Source organism: Eptatretus burgeri, chromosome 7 (genome assembly GCF_056783735.1).
Source record: "Eptatretus burgeri isolate ZD-2024b chromosome 7, Ebu_testis_v1, whole genome shotgun sequence".
Taxonomy (NCBI): domain Eukaryota; kingdom Metazoa; phylum Chordata; class Myxini; order Myxiniformes; family Myxinidae; genus Eptatretus; species Eptatretus burgeri.
Window position 1 is genome coordinate 109,291,735 of NC_140967.1, and position 27,965 is coordinate 109,319,699.

Genomic DNA, 27,965 nt, shown 5'->3' on the forward strand with positions numbered 1-27,965 from the left:
CATCATGGATATTCGCTGGTAGTAAAAGATCACCAATATGGAAGTCTGTGCCAACATAACAACCATAAACACAATGGTGAGGACGTCAAGACTGAGGTGGCTGGGTCACGTGTGCCGTATGCCAGACCATCGTCTCCCAAAGAGAGTACTTTTTGTGAACTAGTCACTTGAACTCGTCCATGTGGCAGGCCCTGCAAATGTTGGAAGGATGTCATTAAGGAAGACCTAACAATATTCAATGTCAAGGGGGAACTGGCATGACTTCAAACAGATAAGGCAAAGCCGGAGAGTAGCCATTAGAAAGGGTGCATTGATTGCAGAGGCTGCTGTTGCTGCAAAGGCAGCCCAGCAGCACAAGAGACGGCACAGATGGCTACAGTGTCACCCATCGTCATAAGTGACAAGGACATATTGATTGATTGACATTGAACAGGATCTTATTGCTATCTCGCTTTACTTGAATGTGATGCCAGACACAACTCAACTCAACATCAGGTCGAGTTGAGTCAAGTTGAAAGGCTGAGTCAATCCCACCTGGTATTAATTCAATGGTTGAGTGGGGTTTTAACTCTGGACCTAAGGATCCCAAGCCTGCCACCCCTAACCATTGAGCCAACAACAGGCATGTACCCTTCCCCAGTGACAGGAAAAGCAAGCAAAAGTACCCCTCCCCATTGATGGAAAAAGTTTAAGTGAATCTATCAATTTAAATTATTTAATGTCTGACTTTAAAAAGGTTAATTTTGTTGCACTCTTGGTTTCACTCAGAGTCAAATCTCTGAGTTACTTGTACTGCCCACCGCAAAGTGGTGGTGCAGCATCGGGTGACAGAGGTTAAAGAGGGCAAGGTATCCTGCTTGTGAAATATAATTTGGCATCAACATGATTCATTCCTGTTGTCCCATAATTTCAAAAGTGAATGTTGAGCTTTCCAAACGCATCATGAGAGGCAGCTGCCGTAAACGGGAGACAGACAAACGCATGAACAGATATCATGGTTCACAATATATACTCATGGAATTGTGGGGCGTCCGTGGGAAACGTATGACATTTGGACTTCTCACGGTCGTTGCTGCACGTGGAGTTTTACAAAATTTGTCCTAGCCATATTGGAAAAAATGGAAAAACTTTGGTCCTCAGTATCTCTGAAACCGCACCAAGGAAAAAATTGAAACTTGTCACATAGCAAGTACTCTTCATGGGGAATGAGTTAGATTTTTTTATGACGTCATAATTGCATATGTAGAACGCTACATCTGATCAGTATGAAAAATGGTCCACAAAATGTTTGTTGGTGACATCATCGGTCACGTGATTCGGCAGCCATATTGTTGTTTTAAAAAAAAAAACACCTTCAAAAATCTTCTTCTCTGAAATGGCTGAACCAGTCATCACTGCCAGCAGTTATTAAGTGGCAGGTCTAATTTTGTCTCATTAATTATATAACACACCAGTCCACAAACACCACACAAAACAACACACAAAGCAAGTCCTGGCAAGGGTCTGCAATCTCTGATTGCTCTTTTTTTAATGCAATGCAGTGATGTTGGTGGATTTCCAAGCAGATGGAAGATGGCCTCTGGAAAATGGTAGGATGAAAAGGGAGAGAGGGTGTGCAAGAACAGCAGAGCAGGTTTTTAAGCCATGTGAGCTGATGCCGTCCAGTCCAGTTGTAGAATCAGTCGAGGGTGCCACAAACTTCTCCATTTTCTCAGGTGCTAAAGATGCAGTGTCCAGTCGCAGCTGGGTATAACTAGGGTGGGGGGGGGGGGGGTTGGTACAGAGAGTGAGGCTGGGGACACAAGATTTGAAAGCAAATTCAGAATTGAGGCATTCAGCCTTCTTACAAGTGGAGTCGGCTGTGATGCCATTTGAAGAGGGAAATGATGGAGGGGGAGTATACACCAGAGACAGGCTTACTGAGATGCCACCAGGTTTTAGAAGAAGGGGACGAGTTCGAAAGTTCATTCTAGTGGTTGAACAGATGTTGTTTTTTGGCTTTCCAGAGAGTGGATAAACACTTAATATCAGGAGTAGTTGATATAGAAGACCATTACTGAAGTGAGGTGGCTGCTTACAGTCCCTGCCAATCTGCCTGAGTGAATTGCCAGACTCGCCTGTGTCGAAGCAGCTCTCTGAGAATAGCCAGAGAGATGTTGACTCTCAACAGCATATGATTAGTTGAACCAATTGGAACAGAGGAAGAGCAGGACACATTTGCAGTGACGTTTGGCATCACCAAGTCCACAAGGGAGGATTTGCCATTGGGAGAAGTCCAGGTCGGAAAGTTCACAGATTGAGAAAGTCCCATGTGGAATCACAGAAGTCCTTTGCTGAAGTGCCGTGACTGGTGAGAGAGGTACCAACGCCCAACCAATTTGCATGGTGACGATTTAAATCATCTCAATCATGGTCTGAGAGAGATGTAGATGGAGTTGTCACTGCTTGTTCTCACAGATATGCAGATGGAGTCATCACCCAGAGAGAGAGAGAGAGAGATGTACTGTAAATGAAGTTGTCACAGAGATGGAGTACATGGAGTCATCATTTGCATGTCAGGTTTTTGTCTTTTGTCTTTTGTCAGGTCATCCTGATCCTGCTCCAATGCATCCAATGCATCCAATAAAAAAGATCCTGCTCACCAGATTCTCTCAGCGAGGGAGTCTCATGAGTGGAGGAGGCCAGCGGGCCGACCACGTGCCTCATGGTTGCAGCAGGTTGACCACCATCTCAAGGAGATGGGGATGGGCCTGGCATCTGCCTGGGGGATGGCCAGACGGAGGCCCCTGGAGTACCGACGGAAAGTGGACGCAGCGACGCGCTGTTCTGGCACATGCTCCCATACCTGACCTGACCTGACATTTGCATGGTGACAATTGAAATCACCATATATGAGGAATCAAGAGTTGGAATTGGTGGTTAAATGTTGGTCCATATTTTCTGAGAGAGATATAGATGGAGTCGTCACTGTTTGGAGGACGGTACAACACACAGACAAACAAGTGGAGGGGAAGTCGCTGCAAGAGGTACTCTTGGGGGTTGAGAGGTGTAAGATCAGTACAAGGGCAGTGAGAAATTGAGTTATTGATGTAAAGCGCAACTCTGCCTCCAGGGCATGGTTCACATCTATCATATTGGAGGAGACAATAGCTGGGGAGAGACACTAGGGAGTCATGGACATCCAGTGGGAAGAAGGATTCTGTGAAACAGATGGTGTCTGGTTTTGGTGAAGATCTGGATCCGGATCCAGATACTAGAATTTTCGAAGTGATTCTTCACCATTGAGAGATAGGACCAAATTGATACATGGCGCAATATTTCAAAAAGTTATGGATGGATTCAAATAAAATTAGCTGGATGAGTTGGGTAAGTGACAAGAACAAGACGAATGGATTCTGGTTCAGGTCCAGATGCAGATCCGGCCTTTCAGTGGGATTATTACAAAATGTTAACTGTTCAGCCTGTTGGACGTATGCGCTCTACCGAGTGCTGTTCTAGTTCAAGATGAACCACTTCTCAAAAATACAATGAAACGAGCAAAATATTTCTGTGTAAAAAGATGTTTTAACTTTTTTCATTCAAAGTTTGCTTTTGGATCAGAACTCGTGCCATGACTGATATTAAATGTCCTGATCCCTTGTTCTGGTCCTTTGTCCCCTTCCTTTTTCTCTGCCTGAGCAGCCCTGTGGGTACCTTTCAAACCCAATCGAATACAGTGATATGGAAGAGGTGCAGATACTCACATGGGAGGGGGCGCCAAAATACTGCGTGCGCCTGTGTGTGCCACGTGGGACCGTTCTGCTGCAGGTATGCACGGCTTATTTTACTCAGACGTGGTTAAAATTAAATTAAATTAAATAAAAACATGGTTAAAATGTACAGCATCATCATTTGGCTGGTCCCTCTTCTTTGCGTATTAACGCTGTGACCTTAACCCCCTGTGTGTGCCGTTTGTATGAGCTAGCTAACTAAGTCATTGGGTTCAGTGCTGTTCCTCATTTGTTCTTGTGCCACCAACCACAGGCAGTTAACAACCATTTGAAAGAGCAGTGGTTCCACTCTGTGCAATGGATGGTAAGTGATTATGAAGTTTAATACTGCCTTTTTCATGCAGGAAATGTTGTTTTGGAACGCGTGAATGTTTGCTGAATGAAATCCACACTTGACAATTTCTGGATGGAAATGGACAGAATAGATAACATGTCGAAGCATTAATCAAGCAGATATGGTATTGTTGCGGTTATGGAAAAGACCCCTATGCAATCAGAGACGCATAGGATGTTCCCCCAGACAGATATTTCTTTAGTTTGTGCTTGGATAGATTTCCTACCCATTGTTTCGAGGGATTTTGGGAGGGAGATGTGTTGTGAGTTCACATGTTCATTTCCGGAATAATGTCCCCCGACTTTCCAACCTTTAGTCCTACAATCCATCTTTCAATCGCTCTATCAATCCATCTGTTTACCCTTATTTAACTCCAGCTACCGCTCCGTAGCCGGTCACTCGCTCTTTGCCTTTCAAAGCCCATAACTTCTCACGACCCTTCCCACTTTGCTCTTCAAGCCTTCCCTCCCCCATTTTCATTCCACATGCAAACCATCCCCCTCCCATTTACATCAGCGATTTCTGATTAGTTCAAAACAATGGACCTGAATTACTCCAACTTGGTGCAAAAGATTCTTAATCACGTGAAAATCACCATGAAATTAAGGAGACCTTTCTTTTAATTGCCTGCAAAAATATTGTTGTGGGCCGGGTATCGGCGGCGAGCACGACCGCTAGATGGAGCAGTAGAGTCGGCTCCACCGAACACCCGGAATCTGGATCGTACCTCTCTGATAACTCCGAAGGTGTGGGTCCCTTACAGGACCGTGAATCGTCAATAATTCAACCGCGTGGGACAGGGTTATTTGCCAATCTTCAAAATACCTAGAGGCCCACGTGGCGAGCTACCGAGGAATTCACACCCTCGACGGAGCTCGAACGGGACGAGCCATTACCGTGCTCGACCCGTGCGTAACCTGAACGGATGGTTACCGAGGTCCCTCGGTCCAAATGCACAACTACAGCAGCAACGGCCTTTTTAATCCACCAACACGCACTGTGCTGAACCAATGAAGAAAACACAGAAACGAGCTGATACATTTAACAGGGGATTTATTTATAATGGGGAGCGGGGGGAAGGGAACACACAAAGAGCAGAGTTATCCGACTATAAGAAATGGAATGCAAATAATGTACAAGGCACTTAAACAATTGCTACTTATAGACTGGGCCCACAGACACACACGCACACACCCAAAAAGAAATGATGGCCGCAGCCTTTATTCGGCCCTTCAGCTCGGGAGGGAAGGTGAGCCGAAGGGGAGAACCTGTCTCGCACCTCTCCGCCTCGTGCGGTTTTCGATTATCCGGTTCGGCAGGACTCGACCCCTCAACACAGTGCAATGATGGATGCCAACCAGCGTGAAGGTGGATCAGACAGAACGTCGGCAGGCCAGACGAGATGACCAGGCGATGAGGCTGACAAGGCGACCAGGCAACGCGACCTTTACAAGGTGAACAGGTGACCTTGACGTTCTTGGCACCAGAGAGAACACCCCAAACACTTATTCACCCCTTCTCCAGAGGGGAGGAGCCACCTGCCATGGACCCCCAAAACATCCACCGGCAACACCAAGGATGGTGGTCTTGAAGGCACTCCACAACTCTTCAGGATCTCCCAAAGCACCCAAATGCATTGGGACCAACATATGTGTCATAACCATCCCTATCAGTGACAGTCAATGCATTGAAATCCCCCAAGATTGGAAGAGTCTCTCACCTGTGACACTGATAAACCACAGACTCGAGCGCGGTATACAATGCGTCCTTCATGGTGAGATCACTCGCCTCAGTCGGAGCATAGACAGAGACCAGGGAAATGACACCCAAGGAGTGACGAAACCTCAGTCACATAATACGCTCGTTGAGTGGTGTTACCTGAATTATTATGGGAGTAAGCTAATGGACACAGCGACAGCAACCCCTTGGGTATGGTAACCATCAGAGTGACCAGACTACTAGTAGGTGTAACTACCCACCATGATCTCACCACTGTCCAGGCTCCGAACCTCAGAGAGTGCTCCAACACCAATGTCCATGCGCTGGAACAGATAATAGCAGTGACAGGTGATAATCCTCTCTTTGGGATAGGACATTCCAGGCACCTACCCAAAGGGACCGCCTCAGGTTAACCCAAGGAGACCGCCTTCTGGTGGATGATGCCTCAGCACCACCTGGACACTCACCACCACAATCCGACTCTGGAAAGTTACCCCATGCTTTTCCTCCTGTCATCAAAGGATGGAGGACCCGGAGGCTTTGCCCTCATCACATCATCTGCTGAGCTGCCCTGCGATGGGCAATTACACAGCTGGTACTCCCATGGAGTGGGTTTTCAGTTTTCTTTGCGTGTTTTGTTTGTTTTGTGGAATGAAGTGTTTTACGGTGGCCAGAGTGAAAATCCTGCCACCATCCTCCAAGAAAGAGGTACCCAACTGCAGGAGGATGTCCACAGACACAGTTGGGCTCCAGATACGGATGGCTGTTGCCTCACAAGGACCTCCTCCACCCTTTGCCATTTCTTTACTGACCACAAAAAGCCGTTATTTAATGATTTTATCACTGGGACTCATGTGAGACATGCAACCCTCCATCCAATTTGCACTCACCTTGGAGCATAAGGTTCTTTGTGGTACAGAGGGAAACTGCCAAAGTCAAAAGAGTGTATTTTTCTTTTGAAGAATGATGTTCATGGAAGAGCAAGTTTGAACTGACAATGGGATATTAGGACAAGAATTGGCCACAAACAGGGATGGAATAAATGAACAGGAAATGGAGATATATATATATATATATATATATATATATATATATATATATATATATATATATATATATATATATATATATATATATGAAACATTGAAATCAGCAAGTAATAGGGTTGGGATTGGAAGGATTGATGGGGAGTAATAAAGATCATGGGTAAAGATGGGGGATGACATGAGCTCATGGTGCATTGTCTGCTTGATGCTCTGCAGAGAAGAGTGGGAAAGAACGGCCTTTGTAAGGTGGTTCCATATACGTATGAGAGAAGCGATGAATAAAAGAGGTGAACTGTGCAGTCAGCTTTGTTTTTTTAAAAAAAATTCTTCCAGGATACTGGAACTCAGGGTCAAAATGGTACAAAATACTGACAAACTGTTGACAACATGACATGGAACCGTGTGGAATAACGAGCTTCTTCATCCAACACGTTTCCTGCACGGTAATGGAAGAAATTAAATGAAGAGATCATCCATCGTGCCAATTGAGATTTGTCCTTCAGTACTAAAGCCTGGGACGACTATCCTTAAACCACTTGACAACTATCCCGAGGTTTGGATGTAATTAACAGAACATTGATCGATGTATGCTCACTATCAGGGGAAGCACGGAGAAGCGGATGTTTCGGGAATTAGGCCGTGGGCAGTCCGATGAAATGTGGCTCGAAAACACTTTTCGCTCCGATGAATAGGTGCGACTTGAACTTTTGGCTGCTGGTAGACAAATATATATGGTGGAGTGTGGGGAAAATGTTCTCCATGATATCTTGGCCCAGTAAAACACAGTGAGCAGTCAATGTTGGGCACCAGGATCGGAAAGGTGACTTTTTGCCATTTTTTTACCATTTTCATGCCCCTAAAGCTCCTCAAAGCCTGGTGTTGACTTAGTGATTAAGGTGGCTGGCTTGGAACCTTAGGGTCCTGAATTTGAGCCCCTGTCAGCTCTTGAATTAACACTAAGTGTGTTGACTCAGCCTGTCATCCTTCTGAGGTTGGTGAAATGAGTACCAGTGTACTGGTATAATTTCCATTCGGGGTAACCTGCGGCAGAGTGGCGACCTGTCCAGGACTGTACTCCCAGCCAATGAAACTACCTTGGTAGCCTGATGTGCCTTGATTGGCACAAAAGGAATGGTTGTATTATTATTATTTTGATATAGCTCCTCAAATATGCAGCTCCATGCTTCAACTCTCCAGGGGACATCACATACAGCAACATACAGTAGCTCACAAATCAGAACTATTGACCTTGCAGACGCTTCATTGTAAAAATTATCAAAACTTCAATAAGGGGAATCATTCAGAAAAATAGTGATCTTCGAGAATTTCCTTCGTTTTTACGAGGCTGTATCTGCCTCAAATATTGATACAGATGTACGACATGAGTCATGACAATAGGGCGTAGAGCTGTCGTACACTGAAGGAAGTATCATGGTCGTGCACTGATCAGTGTGGATGTTACAAAGGATGCAATTGGATACTTCAAACAGAGCAAGTGATCAAATTGTTCGTGTAAGTAGTAATTTATTTCGACTTTGACAAGGCTTCCTTTTCCACATCAATAGACGTAGATTGCCCAGATTGATGCAATCACCTGTTGACTTCACATGAATGGAATGCCAACATCATACTAATTTGGGCTAAGTCACCACATTAATTAGCTACTTCATCATTAAAAGACAGATAAACATTATCATCTGCTTTGATACTGTTCACACAGGTACGGAGATGCTCCTGCGGTACTGCGAACTACACATCGCGTTCCACAAATCAAAGCCTTTTCAAAGGATCATCTTCAGAAAATGACTAATTAAGACATGACAATCAGCTAGTTTTGGCTAAATAGGTCATCTGACCCATGAAAACATGGTGGTGTGACACCAGTTCAAATAGTATCATGCAATACCTAATTAAGAGGGAGCAGTGGTAGTAATTAGCTGCTACGGCATGGAGAACTTTACTTTGCTACAGGCTTTGCTCACGTCGATAACTTTACACACAGCAGAAAATACCATTTTATCCATATTCTCAGTTAGACAAGGCACACCTCTTCCACGGAACAAAATGAAACGATAGGAGCGGACTGCCCCACGGCATAAATTAGATATTCGTCAGAGCAGTGGTACTCCGTACTCCAACGAAGAGTTAACACTTGAAATAGAAAGTAATCTGACGAACCAGTAGTTGATAGGATCTGGTTTTGCACCCTTCGTATGAATGGGAGTGATGTCAGTAGACACTTCCAGGGAGATGGGAGGTGGCCAAGGTAGATGGACAGGTTGAAGAGAGCAAATGAAGGAGAAGCGAGGGCATCAGAGCAGGTTTTGAGAACATTCCTGTTCAACACCATGGGAAATGATGCCATCTGGACTTGTCTCTGATGAAGAGTCGAGGGTGGACAGAACTTGTTGGGTGTGAACGATGTAGAGTTGAGAAAACATTGGGTAACATGGGATAAGGTGTGGACACAGCAGGATGGGTTTGGTGCAAGATATTCGGAGGCACTGAGTTGAGACATTCTGCCTTGTTTTGAGCGGAGTGTGTGGTGAGGCTGTTTGAGGTGAGTCGGGGGATAGAGAGGAAGCATAAACCAGAGATGTACTTCACAAAACACCACCAATACTTTGTGGAAGGATACGGGTTCCAGGGGTTCAGCCTTGAAATACTAAAATGATGTTTCCTGGCTTTCCGAATTATGGAAACACCTGGTGTAAGCCTTACTGAGTGAACTAATGTTGCTCATAGTCTACGTTAGCTTTCCATGTTTAGAAAGCAAGCTGCTTGACCGCGACTGCCTGTCCACATCATTCAGTGTACCATGTCCGAGATGCCTGGTGTTGGCTGAATGGTTCGGGTGGTGGGCTTGGGATCCTAGGATCCTGAGTTCAAATCACACTCAGCTGTTTAATTAATACCAGGTGGGGTTGACTCTGCCTGTCATCCTTCCGAGATTGGCAAAATGAGTGCCAGCTTTCTGGTATCCTGTGTTGGAGTGGAGACCCATCCAGGATTGTGTCCAATAGCCAAGGAGACTGATTTGGCAGCACCAATGCTCTGCACAGAGTATGGTCCCAATTGATGGATGGATGGGTGGCCTAGGGTCGAAGAGGATGGACATGATAGCCACAGACAGTAATGGATAAACCGGAGACACAGAGAGACACATAAGAGGGACAGAACAGCAACTGCAAGTAAGAGTGTTGGGTTCATCATCAGGTTGAGTTCTTTAAGGCTGAGATTAAAATATCCTCTGACTCTGCCACCTCCATCAACCTTTCCCATTGTTCATCGTATGAGTCACCCTTTCTACTTCCGCCGGTGTGGGGGGATCTGTGAATTTGTCATCATCTGCTTGAGATGCTCTCGCAAAGACTATCGTTTCCTCCGGTAGATTGATGGAAATAGAAGAGAGAAGTTGAGAACTATGCTCCTGCCATCTCTGGAGTGGAGATGTATGTAGTATCGGTGAGTAGGGACCCAGCTACATTGCATTCTTGATTGAGTGAGAGACCGGTCAGAAATGCTTTACCTGGAGCTTCTTTACAATAACACCAAATGTAAGCCAGGTGTTCCCAGTTGCCGCAGCCTGTTCAGCTCGCTCTGCTTGTTTTCTGAGAAACGCTTCTTTGTCTCGGTGAACAGCTTTGCATTTCTCTCTTTGTAGTTCGGTTGTTCGCAGAGCCTGGCTTTCCTGAATTCCTCTATCTGAGCAAGAGTCTCCTCGAGGATCCTTTCTGATAGTTTATGCTCTCTTACGCCAAATGCATCTTTGGCTGAGTCTGTTATCGGTGTGCGAAGGTTACTCCAGTCTGATTCGACATAGCCCGTGATTTCAGGTCGTGGTGCAAGATGAGTCCTCAACTCAAAGTATGATTCCTGTACTTCTGTGAAGTGCTGTTTCTCCCCCCTCAAGTCGCTTGTTACGATGAAATTGAGACGTGCCATTCCTTCATGATAAGCGTAACCCTATTAGAGCTATTACGAGGTCATTGTCTGTACAGCTGAACTCAGCACTTTTTGGATTCTCGTGTATTTGAGACTGCAGTCCATCGAGCATTCACAAGAACATGATACATTTCCTTCCTTATTCTGTTGGGTTAGATAGTGTTCGGTTAGACAGTGTTGATTTGGGTAGAAAAGATTGTGGGTAGGGATTGAGAGATTGCTTTGGCCCGTTATTTGTGTGTTATTTTAACACATTCCTTTGTGTTGATTTGAGAATATGATGAATCAAGAGTCATAAGTATGAGTATCAAGCAGTGATTCTGGACATCCTCAAGTCTAATTATGGGTCTTCTACACTTCTTTGCTGCCCCAAGCATACCTTCTGATACCGCGCTTTGTCCTAAAGGTCCTAACAATCCTTTTTATGTGTGTAACAGTAGTTTAATAACAACGCAATATGATGATTGAAGGTTGCCAGGATAGCCCAGGGGTTTGTGCACTGGTCTCTGAGCTGCCTAGCCTGGGTCAGAATCCTGACTCAGCTATAAAACATCAACCTGGTGTTCCGTAAACAGGGCGAAGTATCAATGTGTGCGCCGTCTTTCGGATAGACGTTAAACTTGGCGTCCTGTGTGAAAGCATTAGTTGGTGGATGTTGAAGACCCCACGGCGCCCTACCTGAATGAAGATCGTGCGAGTTATCGCCAGCACCCTGTAAATTAACAAATTGCTGCCTTGACTGATTATTGCTGTATCTCTTAACAGCTACGACACAAGTACTCTACCGGAGGGCATGAAAACCATATTTACCCTCGGCAGAGGAGAGGGTATTTGATTTGTTCCATAAGTTTGTTACTTGGCAATTTTTTTTTTTTGCCAAGTCTGTTGGTCTGCAGTATCTGCTTGTCGCACAATTTTTTTGCCACAGTTTTCAAGAAATCGTACTGGAAATTTTTTGAGTATTTAGATGACCAGCCAAAGACAGCAATGCTTAATTTTGGTGAAGATCCCATTCCGGATACGGATATGAGAATTTTTTTTAAGTGGTAGTTCACTATTGAGAGATGGGGCCACAAACGATATATAGCATGCGATCTCAAAAAGTTGTGGACGAGTTTTGACAAAACCAGCTGGAGGAGTTGGTTAGGTGACAAGTACAAGTCGATTCGATTTTGGTTAACGTCCGGATTCAGATCTGACCAATCAATGGGATACAAAGTGTAAACGGTCCAGCACCTGACCGAGTGGCGTTCAATTTTGCCAAGTGCCACTCTACGAGTGATTAGCAGGTGGGGTTGACCGTCCATCCACAAAAACTTGGAACTTCTCTGAAACTACACAAACAATTTCAATCCAACTCCACCACAACGTTCATCACCGTGAATGTACCAAAGTTTGTTCATGACATAAAAAAAAATTCGTGCCCAAAAGAGGGTCTCTGGGGGTTGTCCATGCCCCCCCCCCCCAATAGGTACTTGCTTTCTTCTCTGAAACTACATGCACAATTTCGATGAAACTTGACCACCACCTTCAGGTCCAGGTGAGCACCCAGGGGTATTGGCCCTATATTTTTTCACTACTTGTGAAAAATCGAAGATTTTTCAAATATATTGGTTGGTGTTGTGCATTATTCTGTCTGTCTGTCTGTCTGTTTGTTTGTATGTCAATCGCCTGCAGGTCACAATTTTAAATCCGTCTTCACGAAACTTCACCACATGCTAGATAGAGTTTGTCATAAGCAAGAAGCCTGTTGTTTTTGAGGTCAAAAGGTCACCATTGGCCAAAAGTCAACAACTCTGTCAAATTTCTAAAATCCTCAATTTTCCTCCGAGTGACTCGAAATTTGAATCGGATTTGCATATTAGGTCACTGAATTCAACCACCAATAAATTATTTTTGAGGTCAGCATATGCCAAAAGCTCCACATTAGCCCAAGGTCAACAACTTTGGTGCGATATCTAAAATCCTCAATTCTCATCCGATTGACTTGAAATTTGAACAGGATTTGCAATTCGGGACGAATAATTAAACAACCAATTATTTTTAAGGTCAAAAGGCCAACATAGGCCTCATTTATAAAATTGAGAGATAGGGTGAAAAACTATAAATATATGTATATATATATATATATATATATATATATATATATATATATATATATATATATATATATATATATATATATACATATATATATATATATATATATATCATGATATCTCAAAAAGTTGTGGACGAGTCATAACAAAACTAGGTGGATGAGTTGGTGAGGTGACAAGAACAAGCCGATTAGATTCTCGTTCAGATTCAGCCCATCGGTGGAATACAAAACATAAACTGTTCAGCCTGGTGGAGGCATGTGCTCCACCGAGTGCCGTTGTACTTTGTTGTCTTTTGTCAAGTGTCACTCTATGGTTGATTTTTCATTTATTTATTTATTTGCTTGTTTGTCTGTCTGCTCACTTCCAGCCCAAACTGCTCAGCCAGTCATTCTGAAACTTTTGGAGATTGTAGGCACCGTTCCTTTGATGGCGGAAGCGAGGTTGACGTAGGCCAATAGGTCAACATAGGCCAAATGTTGAAATTGTCAATTTTTATCCGATTGACTTGAAATTTGAACAGGATTTTCATGTCAGCTCACGGAATACAACCATCTTTTTTTTTTCTCCGGTCTGAGTGGTGTCTCATGAGCCGTTCAGCTTGAGTGATGTGAATACAGTCACGACTTCAATAAGAAGCACGAAAAACGACGACGGCGTCGTACAGTTTCATCGAAATGTCCGGTGCCCATGGGAATAAGCTGCTTCCCAAAAGGGGTACAATGATAGAAGTCCCACAGTTAAAGGAGTGAAAATCTACGGGAGATAGCGAGTCGCAACACGGTGCGTGGTACGAAGCTCCATTTTTCAAGAGAGGAATGGCGCCACTGAAGATAGCGCTGCAAATGTGGTTTAACTCCAGTGAACTCTAGTGCACTCCAGCGAAACTACAGTGAAACTCAAGTCCGTGAATCATTTACACGACATTGTAAAATGGCGAGCCGCCAGGCCAGAAGTAAAACGATGGTGTAAAATGGCGAGCTGCCAGAAGTAAAAGCCCTTTCTTCGTCCCCTCATCCCACGAGAGAGACGTGCTCTCGACCCATAGTCATGTCAGGCAAAATGATTGGTTCAAAATCAGATTAAAAATGAAACCAAGCCTACTCTCGTGCTATTGGTTTGACAAGTAAATGGAACAAAGTTCATGATGGACAAGTTCTAACATGTTGGCACCCAATAAAAAGTACACCGCAACTCCGATTGTTCTGTTGTTCACTTTGTACAACATGGGAACAGCTACAAGAATCTGAGAATCAATGTTTCTTTTTGACTTGTTTGATAAGTTCCAGATCCATCACTTAACAGTTATCTTCGATTTGAAATCAGAAATCTGTCTTTTAGTATTGCCGAGCAACCCATTATAATGTAAAAAAACAATTTGATTTTTATAACATTTGATCTTTTTACATTAACAGCTCCAACCACTCGGTTGAGCTGAACAGTTTACCATTGGGATCCCACTGATAGGCCGGTCCTTATAATCTATATGACTGTTGTATTCTGTCAATCCAGAACTTTCTATCACTTATTATGACTTTATTGTCACATACCCAACTATTTCACCAAGTTTTGTCTGAATCTGTTCATAGCAATTTGACATATCCTGCTATATATTGTCTTTGGCCCTATTTCTCAATGATGAAGAATCACTTTGAATATTCCAATATTCGGAAGTGGATCTTCATCAAAATCGAATCATTTCTTCCTTGTCACACACCCAACCTGTCCACCAAGTTTTGTCCGAATCCATCCATAACCCTTTGAGATATCCTTATCACAGACAAACAAAAAGACAAACAAGCAGGGATGAAAACCTAATCTTTGTAATTACTAAACATTTTAAATGTTAAATGAAGAGCTCATTCTCTTCAATTTCTTGATTTACTTGATTCAATTAGTTGCTTGCGGAATGGAAGCACAATTCCACTTCATCAAACATATTGTTTTTCACAATCCACTTCATAAAATATACAAAGCTTATATTTATTATGTCTGCACGTAGGGTACACCCCACTATGTCCTCGCAGTCTTCAAGCATGCTCCACTAGTACAAGCATAAAATGTCTCACCTACACATTGTCTGGATGACGTCAAGGACTTAATCAAGTCGCTGACTCCCCCCTCCCCTCCTCCACTCCCACAAATGTAACAATATATCATTCTACTTTTATGTGAGTTAATAAAGACGTCAAGAGATATCATTGTAATAATAATGATTATGGCAGGAGGGCTTTAAACCTGGATGGCAGGAGACTGAACAAATGAACACATTACATGGAATTTGTACCTGGGGTTTTGTAAATTGTGTGATCACAACACCAAGCAGACTTTGTCACTTGATGTTAATATTACACGGTCGAGGCAATGATGATGGATTACATTTCGATAAGATATCTGTTTTATTGCACTTGTTGACATACATGCAGCTGTAAAATGTCTGCCTGGCATCAATAAATATCCCAGGATCATAAATAGTTGCTAATTGGCTTGTGATGTGCATTAGACATTTCTCAAAAGCTACTTCCCATTCCGTTTCCTCATCATAGCAGTTAAAGAAAAGGTGTGATGATGGTCTTCGCCCTCGAACTACTTGAATACATTTGAGGGGGGGGAGGTTAAAAGAGTACCAGCACGCATGGACCACTTGTCTCAAGGACATCATAGACAACAAGAAAAAGAGCAATCAGAGATTGCAGACTCTCACCAGGACCTGTTTTGTGGTGGTGGTGTGTGTGTGTGTGTGTGTGTGTGTCATTTTGTGTGGTGTTTGTATACTGGTGTATTACGTAATTGATAAGAGACATAACTAGAACTGCCACTTTATCACTGCTGGCAGTCATGGCCGAGTTCCAAGACGTCCCACTTTAATGCAAAACTCACTTTAAACAGACACTTGACCCTGATCCATGACGTTTATTATTATTCAATTGAATTCAGAATGGGATTAAAATATATTCAATTCAAATCCAATTGTCCTGCATTGGAGCAATCAGAAGGAACCCAAACAAGAAAAAAGCAAAGAGGAAGTAATCAGGAGGAACCTGGATAGGATTCGGGTTTCAGCTGCTACTCCTCTACCCTCAAACCCATCCAGGCACAGCCCCCCACCAAAAAACATCAAAAATAACCCAGATCAAAAAAGTAAATAATTCTGGCTGCCAGACAATGTGCCTGATCAGGTTGAAATGTAAAACTTGTATTCACCAACACTACAAGATCATAAATGTGAAGTTTCGATCAATGAAGTGGTTCAAGAGAAAGATTTTTTTTTAAGATTCTCGCTTAATCCAGTTTGGCTGCCAGACCATGTGACCTATCAATTATTCATGAACACACTGGTATCAGCAAGGCTTGGGGAACATTTGTGTGAAGTTTTCCCTCGATCTGTCCAGCTGTTCTGGAGAAGAAGATTGTTATATTTTTATAGGTTTTAGGATAAATCCAATATGGAAGCCAAACCATCTGACCTATGATGTCATAGGTGTGACATTGTGTTCCGCATTGAAAGGTGGTCATACCTGTAAAGTTTTGCCTTGAACTGTTTAGCCGTTTCAGAGAAGAACATTTTTGAAGGTCTAATAAAAAAACACCAAAAAAAACCAATATGGCTGCCGAATCACATGATTGATGATGTCATCAATTTTTTCTGTGGACCAATTTATTCCTGGATGACCCTCAAATTTTTTTTTCATACTGATTGGATGTAGCATTCTACATATGCAATTATGATGGCATAAAAAAGGAACCTATGACATCATAAAAATGACACTTGTTCCCCATGTGGAGTACTTGCCATGTGCCAAGTTTCAAGTTTTTCCTTGGTGCGGTTTCAGAGATAGAGAGGTCTAAATTTTTTCCTCTTTTTTCCAAAATGGCTACTACAATAGGTGACCTCTGACATCATCATAATGATTAAAGCATTCTACATGAGTAGTCGCTCCTTTGGTAAAAAAAAATATTTTTAATGTCAATCCAACAAGTGGTTGCAGAGAAAAACACTCGTGTTCTGTGCGGACAAACAATCAAGAAAAGACATCGTGCAGAGCACGATACTTGCAAAATCCACCCCCTCTCCAAACGTTTCCATGGATGCATCAAATTGTCCATTTCATTAAGATTAAAATTGACAATCTTAACCAAAGCTCAGATCTTAATCAGATGAAAATTCATTATTATTCAGATTGAAATTGATGATTTTGAAGTTTGTCCTTGAGTTGACCTTTGACTTTTTGACCTATAAATAGTTGGTTTCCAAATTCAGTGATGAACTATGCAATTGCTGCTTAATTTTCAGTTTAATCGGATGAAAATTGACGATTTTTCAGATGAAATTTGATTTCAGAAGTTTGACCTTGAGTTGACCTTTGACCTCAAAAATAGTTTTCCCAATTCAGTGATGGACTATGCAATTGCTGTTTAACCTTCAGGTTAATAGGATGTAAATTGACGATTTTTCAGTTGAAAATTGATGATTTTATAAGTTTGCTCTTGTGTTGACCTTTGACATTTTGATCTCAAAAAGAGTTGTTTTTATCCCAACTCAGTGATGAACTGTTCAATTGCTGTTTAATTTTCAATTCAATCGGATAAAAACTTAATTATTTTTTAGATAAATATTGATGGTTTTAGAAGTTTCACTTCGAGTAGACCTTTGACCTTTTGACCTCACATTGTTGCTTTCCCAATTCAGTGACATAATATGCAAATGCTTTTGGCCAATGTTGATCTAAAAAAAAAAAAATTGGTGGTTGAATTCAATAAGCTGTTATGAAAATCCTGTTCAAATTTCTCATGGATCGGATGAAAAATGACGATTGTAGAAATTTGACCTCAAGATGACCTTTGACCTCAAAATCAACAGGCTTCTCAGTTGAGACTACCTAAACAACTTGGTGAAGTTTCATAACGATCAGTTTAAAATTGTGACCTGTAGGCGATTGACAAACAAATAAGAAAAAGATGTCGTGCATCGCATGTGACTTGCAAAAACCATAAAACAAATTTGACCTCAACAATAAATGGTGGTTGAATTAAGTGACCTGATATGCAAATCCACTTCAAATTTCAAGTCAATGGGATGAAAATTGAGGATTTCAGAAATACCACCTTAGTTGTTGACCTTGGGCCTATGTTGACCTTTTGGACTATGTGGACCTCCAAAATAATTGGCTGGTTTAATTAATTGACCAAATGAGCAACTGCTGTTCAATTTTCAAGTCAATCGGATGAAAATTGACAATTTTAGAAAGTCAGCCTATGTTGTCCTTTTGGCCTTTGTTGACCATGTAAATAATAGGTGATTGAATCTGTGTCCTGATATGCAAATCCTCTTCAAATTTCAAGTTAAGTCAATGAGATGAAAATTGAGGATTTTAGAAATACCACCTTAGTTGTTGACCTTGGGCCTATGTTGACCTTTTGGACTATGTGGACCTCCAAAATAATTGGCTGGTTGAATTCAGTGACCTGACCTGAAATATAAATTCTCTTCAAATTTCAAGTCAATGGGATGAAAATTGAGGATTTTCGAAATCTCACCTAAGTTGTTGACCTTGGGCCTATGTTGTCCTTTTGGTCCATGTTGACCTCATAAATAATTGGCTGGTTGAATTCATTGACCTGAAATGTAAATCCTCTTCAAATTTCAAGTCAATCAGATGAAAATTGAGGATTTTAGAAATCTCGCATATGTTGTTGACCTTTGGCCTGTGTGAACCTCCAAAATAATTGGTGGTTGAATTCAGTGACCTGAAATATAAATCCTCTTAAAATTTCAAGTGAATCAAATGAAAGTTGAGGATTTTATAAATTCGACCGATGTTGACCTTTTGGCCTATGTTGACCTCAAAAATAATCGGTGGTTGAATTCAGTGACTTGATGTGCAAATCATCTTCAAATTTGTCAATCAGATGAAAATTGAGGATTTTAGAAATTCCACCAAAGTTGTTGACCTTTGGCCTATGTTGACCTTTTGACCTCAAAAACAATAGCCTTCTTCCTTATGACAAACTCTACCATGTGATGAAGTTTCGTGAAGATCGGTTTAAAATTGTGACCTGTAGGCGATAAATGGGCAGACAAACAGACAGATAGACAGAAGAACAAAATCGACTGACCAATATTCTTGAAAAATCTTCCATGTTCCAACTAACAAACGGACAAACAAACAAACAAACAAACGGACCCAAATGCAATACCCTCTCCTCTGGCAAGGGTAACCAGAATAAGGCTGTCGGTGAAGACTGACATTTATATCAATCGGTAGTCACGGTAGTGTCACAATAGTGTCACAGTAGTGAAGTCACAACCAGAAGGTGGTGTTCATACCAATCCCTACATGCATCCACTTGGAAAATCAAATGCTATAACAGCTGATATTGGAAACGGTAAAGTGGTTATAACTATAGTTTGTGAAAACGTTTTTCTTCATTATATGTGGAGAAATTGATTGCCATTGTGATTGAAACGTTTTATAATAACACTTCAACATTGTATACAGAAGCAAAATGGAGGAGTTTTTGAACAGCGATGTGGTAACGATCAGTGAGATCGCTGCAGTTTGTTCAACTTGCTGTAAAATCTCAAGTTAATGCTTGTGCTCAAGCCAAAGGTCACCGAACACGATGAGATTTTGCAGAGGAGTCCACCTGTAGGTACTTGGTGCAGTGATGGAGGTTGCCGTGGTGATGATGAGGTTGTCATGGTGATGGGTTAAAAATAGCTGGTGGTTCGCCACAGCAGATTATTGGTTATAACACTGTTTGAAATGTATTCACACCACCTCGCCCGTGTTTGGCTTGCCGGTGTGACGTTTTTTCTCATTCAAATGAAGCGAGCTATTCACACCACTCCATTACCCACCTCGGTTCGATGCCTTGTCGGCCCCACCGGCCTTACATGAGCATTATGCTGACATCACAAAGTGGATAACAAAGCTGTAGCTGTATGCATGCACGTACTATATCCGCACCGAAGAAGTACACGTACATCTGCCACCAGTACATGCATGATTATGCAGTTTCTTTTGTCTCCTCTGCCTCCGTCCCTCATCCCACTTTGTCATCCCCCAGCGTCGGATGTCCGAGTACCGAGGTTTGCTCTCAGGTACGTGTTCATATCCAGATGTGCTGCGCAAAGTGCAGGTGCTGGTTAAGGTGACGCTCACGGCCTCGCTACATGACGATGCCATTAATCACACTCCACTCACCATCATCTCCAATCTACTGCTCAAGGTTTGTTTGTTCTCTTTCCAAGTGTACCTTGCTCGCACCTCCACATCAGGTGTTGTTCGGGTGCCTTTTAAATGTATCTTGATCAAGGTTCTGCAGCTACTTACATCGGTAAAGAAGTGTGTGTGTGTATGTGAGTGTGTGCGCGCATACATACATACATATGTACATACATATATTATATATAATGGAAATTATTGAATTCTCCTGACGCGAACCAACACCGTGATGACCTTATCACAATGGTGTCATGCCTTCCAACCCCAAAAGGCATCCAGCAGCTGTTCATGTGAGACAAAGTCAAAAGCTGTCACTGAGCAGATTAAAAGTGATGTTAACAACCTGCTTTTGTCCTTCTTAGGGTTCATCAGGGCAACATATCGCTGTTCCATCCATTTGGTGACTTTTGAAGCCCTTTCGGCTTATAATCTAGCAAATGACAAACACAATCTGGCCTCACCAGTCACAGTCGGGGGGGGGGGGGCGGGGGGGCATCAAGAGCCAGTATATAAGCCGACATGTAGGGAGATAAACACAATCCAGAAACAAACAATGCTGGACCCATCCACAGCCAAGTTGTCTTGAGACAAACACCACCCGGACACATTCGGAGACAAACTCCCGTCCAGACATAAATATCGCCCGGACATGTCTGGAAACAAGCTCCTTTCCAGACATAAATATCGCCCGGACACGTCTGCAGACAGACAAACTCCCATCCAGACATAAGCACTGCCAGGACACGTCTGAAGATAAATACCGCCCGGACATGTCCAGAGACAAACATGGACACGTCTGAAGGCAGAGACCACCCAGAAACGTTGGGAGTCAGAGACATGACCAGAACAGGTCGGGAGACAAACACCGCCTGGACATAAACACCCCCTGGACACGTCCAAAGACAAATACCACCCAGAGATAAACACTGCCCGGACACAAACATGATCCGGACAAGTTCGGAGACAAACACCGTCCAGAGACAGAGAGATGTGTGGGATTTGCTGCACTGTATTAGGAGGGGGTGGAGTGAGGATGAGATAGAGAGAGGGAGAGAGAAGGGGGTGGGGTGGGGGGGGAGGTGAGTTAGCAGAGAGAAAATGTTATGCTTTATGAAACACACACACACACACACACACACACACACACACACACACACACACACACACGTGCTTGGCCGATATCAGCAATTTTTCTTTAATCGGTAGATTGGAGTCAATGTGATTACCAACTACAGTACTACTTACTGTATACAATCCAAAAACCTCGAGTAGCTTTCACCATTATTTGGGGGAAATTTCAAGAAACAAATTAAAACAAACAATGTTGCATTTATATCGACATTTCAAGATGTGCATAAACATTAATCTTTATGAACAGCTGTGTGTGATGGGTGGAAAAAAAAATTGGTTTTGCAATTTAGAAAACACGTAAACACGGCAAACGGCTCAGATATTAGGTGTTATCAAATATATTTTCCTTTGAAACTCACAAAGAGAAAACTTATAATCTTTGGAAAGCACACCCGATAACAAATTGCTTTAGAAACAGTCACGAAGGCCAAAGGAACACCTGATAAAACCTCCATAAGATGTTTTGGCTTAATTTAATAGATTCTCGAGGTTATGTATGGCATGTGTGGAAATGAAGTAAAGCCACGAACGCCGGCGTCTCCGGGCGTTCATAAGCATTGCAATGTACCCAGTGATTCGTAGCTTTTATGAACAGGCATTCGATAATATGAGTGAAAGAAAGTGAAAAAAAAATTATCGTAAAGAAATCGTTGCGGCCTGTTCCAAGTCAAAGCATGGTTGAGCAGGCCAAAAAAACATGGCGGCTTCAGACCACGGCGAGGTAAGCCAGGAAACACCTTAAGATTACAACTATAGTTATAAGAGTGAGGTGGCCGAGGATGGTGCCTGATAAAGGATATCATTAAATAAGGCCGTTAATTATCTTCAAAAGGGGTGTTTTAATTAACCCAAACCAAATTTTCACTCGTGCACTCCCTTGGAGTTCCCTTAGTATGCATGCAAAGTTTCAGGCTCCTAGATCTCATCGCTTTGGAGTTATGGAGGATACACAAACACACACTTATCAGTGTAGATATATTCTCGCCTTATCAATTACTCTAGGTGACTCGGAGGATTTCAATAAATCAACCCCATGCTCTTCCAGCAAAAGAAAGCTGCATAAAGCAACCAAGAAAAATTAAACAAGGTAAGCCCTTTGCCGTTTCAAACTCTACTTGAGTTCCTCTACAGCTGTAGACATACACAATCACAAGTAGTACTTACAGTGCCTATAGAAAGTCTACACCTCCTTTCAAAATTTTCACCTTTTGTTGCCATATAGCCTGGAATTAAATTGCATTAAATCAGACTTTTTCCACCTTTATTTACACATCGTAACCCACATCAAATGAAAAACAAATTCTACAAATTTCAGAAAATTAATTCAAAATACAAAACTAGAATATCTTGGTTGGATGAGTGTCCACCCCCTGAGTTAATACTTGGTGGAAGCACATTTGACAGCAATTTCAGCTGTGAGTCTGTTGGGATAGGTCTCGACCAACTTTGCACACCTTGATTGGGCTATACTTGCCCATCCTTCTGTACAAAACTGTTCAAGCTTAGTGAAGTTGCGTGGGGAGCATTGATGGACAGCAATCTTCAAGTCATGCCACAGATTTTTGATTGGATTTAGGTCGTGGCTCTGACTGCGCCACTCTGACTGGGCCACACTTTAGCTGTGTGCTTTGGGTCGTCGTCATGCTGAAAGGTGAACTTCCGTCCCAATTTTAGCTTTCTTGCAGAGGGCATCGGGTTTTCTTCTCATATTTTTCTGTATTTTGCTCCATCTGTTTTCCCTTTTTTCCTGATAAGTACCCCAGGCCCTGCTGATGAGAAACTTCCCCATAACATGATGCTGCCACCACCATGCTTCACAGTAGGGAAGGTGTTCTTTGGGTGATGTGCTTTGTCCGGCTTGCACCAGACGTAATATTTTGCATTTAGGCCAAAAAGTTCCATCTGGGTTTCGTCAGACCACAAAAAGTTTTTCCCACATGGCTTCAGAATCTCCGGAGTGCTTTTTGCATACCTCAAATGTGACAAAAGGTGAGCTTTTTTGAGTAACAGCTTCCTTCTTGCTACCTTAATGTACAAGCCAGACTTGTGGAGTGCTTGGGATATTGCTATCGCATGCACACAGTGACAAATCTTTTCCATAAAGACATGTAGCTCTTTCAAAGTTGCCATTGGCCTCTTTGTGGCATCTCTAATCAGTCTTCTTGCTTGGTCATCCAGTTTGGAGGAACGGCCTGATCTCTGCAGGGTCTTGGTGGTACCATACGCCTTCCACTTCTTCATGAATGTCTTGACTGTGCTCCAAGGGATATTCAAGGCCTTTGATATATTTTATACCCATCCCCTGATCTGTCCTTTTCCACAACTTTATCTTTTCTCGATGTTTTTTTTTTTTTTTTTAAAACACAGATGCTAAAATTTCAAAAGGTTAACTGTGTCCCTTTGTGCAGCTGATTAAATCTATGAACTTAATATTCCTGGATGAACGAGAGCTTTGAAATGCAAATTGCTGAAGGTTTTTTAAAAATGAGTGTGAGTCTATTTTTTTTTGTGATGGGAGAGCTCATACTTGGAACTTGGTAAAGAAGATCCTTTTTTTTTAACATCCCTGAACATCTTATGTTGTTTTGTGCCACAGAATACACAACTATCTATTGATGAAGTTGATGATATAATCCTGGTGAGTCTATCCAACTCACCTGTTGCATCTCCTATTCGCTATTCAAATTCTAACGAAGCAACAACACTTGTTTGTAAGTGATCAAATTTGGCCAGCGAGCTCTTGGCCTATCACACACAGATGAGACGACAGGTGACAAGTTGCTAACAGATGGAGAATTACTGCATAATATGGTAACCTGCTTGAAGGCCCTGTCTGAGTACATAGCTCATGATGATGTCACTCCGCATTTTAATGCCATTTACTGAGTCAGTTTATTGATTCTTTCCTTGCTATTCACATCGAAACAGATTGATATCACCCGGTATCCTTATTCTTGTAAAGGTACATTGATATCTCTTGGTATCCTTGTTATTACAAGGTTTTCCTTGAACCTTTGTGATTGTAATACAAACTGATTGACCGTTTGTGTTCCTCCAACCCAATGTTACCCTTGTGTAGGCCATCGCTCCTCTCCTGGAGAACACACACCCTTCGCCTGCCTTGTGTGATCTCTTTTGTAAGGTCAGATGCTTGGCCTTAAACACACATTGTTTCTTCATCCCGAAAGCTCTTTGAGCCTTTCCCCCTTTAGATAGGCTCATGAACGATCGTGTGATATCCGGTGCCGTTTGGTGACCAAAGGCAAATGACTATGGACCAGAAAACAAGTTTCACGTTATTATTCTCAGTTTTCTCTGTCATACCATATCACCTGTGCAAGTCAGATCAAAGGACGATTTCCAGATCACTATGCAAAATGTGGGAATTAGAAACTGAAGGTGATTGGAGGTGTTGAGGGGGATGGGGGGGGAGGAAGTGCATGAAGGAAGGTCATTGGGGAGAAGTGGGGAAAGAAGGTAAGGAGTGAAGAGAAGCATAAATAACAGGCTGGTCTGGGGGGGGGGTCAAAGTTTCTGCTCTTTTTGAATACATCTGATGTAGATCGTTTCTCAAAGACCGATTAGTTTAGATTAAGGGGGTTTAAGTTTAACTCATTTGCAAGTGTCATCCCATGCAACAGTTATCTGTAATCCAACCATATAAATGAAAATTAACTGTAACTGTTGTTGGAAACACTTGTGAGTAGTGGACTCATTGAAAGACTTGTACATATGTTGCACTAAATCACTTTGTTGCTTGAGAGCCACAGGCATTTGTCCCTTGAACAATCTAATGAGAGAATTAATATATGGCCGAGCAACACACAGAGAGATTGGCTTGGTGGAATATGTGAAGAATCTTTGAGCGGGTTTGATACCTATTATTGTTCGAAGTAAACTCTCCCTTCACAAGTCCTGAGTGGCCCAAGGAAACGTCGAAGAATCATAAGTGACCCAAGGAACATTTGACCACCCGTGAGTGGCCCAAGGAAACGTTCAACATTCGTGATTGACCCAAGGAAAGGTTGACGACTCGTAAGTGACCCAAGGAACCATTCCTGACTCGTGGGTGACCCAAGGAACCGTTCATGACTCGTGAGTGGCCCAAGGAAACGTTGAAGAATCATGAGTGACCCAAGGAAACGTTCAACAAGTGTGAGTGACCCAAGGAACATTTGAACACCCGTGAGTGGCCCAAGGAAAGGTTGACGACTCGTGAGTGACCCAAGGAACCGTTTACGACTCCTGAGTGATCCAATGAACCGTTCACTACTCGTGAGTGATCCAAGGAACTGTTCATGACTCGTGGGTTACCCAAGGAACCATTAATGACTCGTGGGTGACCCAAGGAACCGTTCATGACTCATGAGTGATCCAAGGAACCGTTCATGACTCGTGAGTGATCCAAGGAACTGTTCATGACTCGTGGGTTACCCAAGGAACCATTAATGACTCGTGGGTGACCCAAGGAACCGTTCATGACTCATGAGTGATCCAACGAACTGTTAATGACTCGTGGGTGACCCAAGGAACCGTTCATGACTCGTGAGTGATCCAAGGAACTGTTCATGACTCGTGGGTGACCCAAGGAACCATTAATGACTCGTGGGTGACCCAAGGAACCGTTCATGACTCATGAGTGATCCAACGAACTGTTAATGACTCGTGGGTGACCCAAGGAACCGTTCATGACTCGTGAGTGATCCAAGGAACTGTTCATGACTCGTGGGTGACCCAAGGAACCATTAATGACTCGTGGGTGAGCAAAGGAACCGTTCAGCTCTCGTGAGTGCCCTGACACTGTAATGAATACGGGCTCCACAAGCAGGGTGCAGGATACATGGTTTCTGAGCCACCATGTCCTTTCTGGTGCACCGATGCACTCGCCGACATGTGCAGAATGTGTAAAGCAAAGGTCTGAAAAAGTCAATGAAGACATCAATGTAAAAAAATAGCTCCGCAAAGCGGGCATAACCCCTCGGCCCATGCATTGTAAAAGGAAGCAGTGATATCACGATGATGCAGTCAGTTAGAGCACGTTAGACATCATATCGAAAATCAATCAGACTTCAAGATGGCTACCGTGGCGGCGAGTGAAAATCGCAGCGCGCCCATTTTCAAAAGGAACCTTCCTCTACCCAGCCCCAACACACCCTGCAAAAATGGATTTAATCGGACAAGGCGTTCTCCTCGAAATTGACAGAAACCAAAAGTTGACGGACGCCCGGACGCCCGCCGGACAACGCCTGTGACGATAATACCCCTTTTTCAGCCCAATTCGGGCTGAGGGGTAAAAAACGAGTTTATTATTCATTTTCTATGTTGCACCACATGCGATAGTGAGAGATGAGTTCTGCTCATGCAGCCATTTGCCCTCAAGTGCTGTTTCTTTGGTTTAGGTTAACATTTATGTTTCCTGTTTGAGGGAACGACCTCGCTTCTTAATACAAAATTTCCTACACGAGCACACCTGCCCTCAATGGGAGCAACTGGAGGGGGGATCACGTGTATGTGTCCCCCATATCACGTGTACGTGTCCCCCATATCACGTGTACGTGTCCCCCATATCACGTGTACGTGTCCCCCATATCACGTGTACGTGTCCCCCATATCACGTGTACGTGTCCCCCATATCACGTGTACATGTCCCCCATATCACGTGTACCCCATATCACATGTATGTGTCCTCCATATCACGTGTACGTGTCCCCCATATCACGTGTACATGTCCCCCATATCACGTGTACGTGTCCCCCATGCAAACGACAGTTATTATTTATCCTTATTCTTACCCCACGGGGTCTTCCAACGCACGGAGTCTTCCACCCCTTGGGGTCTTCCACCCCTTGGGGTCTTCCACCCCACGGGGTCTAAGCGCTGCTCACGTTCTCCCTTTTCTTGTTTACAGTTCGTTTGAACGTCTGTTTCTCCATTATTCGTGAACATAATTCGATGAAAATTGACAGGGATATACTACGCACATATGCGCAGGCAATAACTGAGCCCAAAGTGCGATTGCGGCCCTTCTGGCCGAGGAACGGCCCATTTTGGCCCATTTTCTTAAAACTGTTATTTATTGGTCATTAGTGAACGGAACTGAACCAAACTTGACAGGTATATTCTAAAGACCTTTCCCCAGGCGGTAACTCAGCCCAAAGTGCGATTCCAACCCTTTGGGCCGAGAAACGGCCCTTTCGGCCCATTTTCTTAAAATTGTTATTAAAAAAATTAATTAAATGCGATGGGTGATGCCCAACGCAAAATTAAATCGCAAATGATGATATGAAACTAGCCTCACTCTTGTGAGGTGTTCTGGTTTCTTTTTATGATGTGATGAAAATCTTACCAAATATCAAAACTATCTGTCGTCCGTGCTATCGCTCACCTGAGAGTTGTACGAATGAACTCCAACAGGGTATGTTCGCAACTCGAACTTGTTTTTGTTTAACGGCCACAGTTATTCCCACGTTTTTGTTTGACGGCCACAGTTATTCCCACGTTTTTGTTTAAGGGCCACAGTTATTCCTACTTGTTTTTGTTTAACGGCCACAGTTATTCCCACATTTTTGTTTAACGGCCACAGTTATTCCAACTTGTTTTTGTTTAACGGCCACAGTTATTCCCACGTTTTTGTTTAACGGCCACAGTTATTCCAACGTTTTTGTTTAACGGCCACAGTTATTCCAACTTGT

The 27,965-nt window shown here is 42.9% G+C and overlaps 1 protein-coding gene across 2 annotated transcripts in view; it reads left to right on the forward strand.

Moving 5' to 3' along the window:
• Positions 1-27,965, forward strand: part of LOC147024076 (C-Maf-inducing protein-like) — a 140,358-nt gene that overhangs the window by 22,262 nt on the left and 90,131 nt on the right. For both annotated transcript variants that reach the window (XR_015060526.1, XM_085890266.1), the window contains exons 2-6: positions 3,682-3,807; positions 4,024-4,074; positions 19,985-20,146; positions 23,870-23,911; positions 24,353-24,415. Coding sequence is in view for 1 of the 2 variants with exons in the window: in XM_085890266.1 (XP_085746392.1) it covers positions 3,682-3,807; positions 4,024-4,074; positions 19,985-20,146; positions 23,870-23,911; positions 24,353-24,415 (444 nt within the window). In the remaining variant the exon portion in view is untranslated. The remainder of the gene's footprint in view (positions 1-3,681; positions 3,808-4,023; positions 4,075-19,984; positions 20,147-23,869; positions 23,912-24,352; positions 24,416-27,965) is intronic.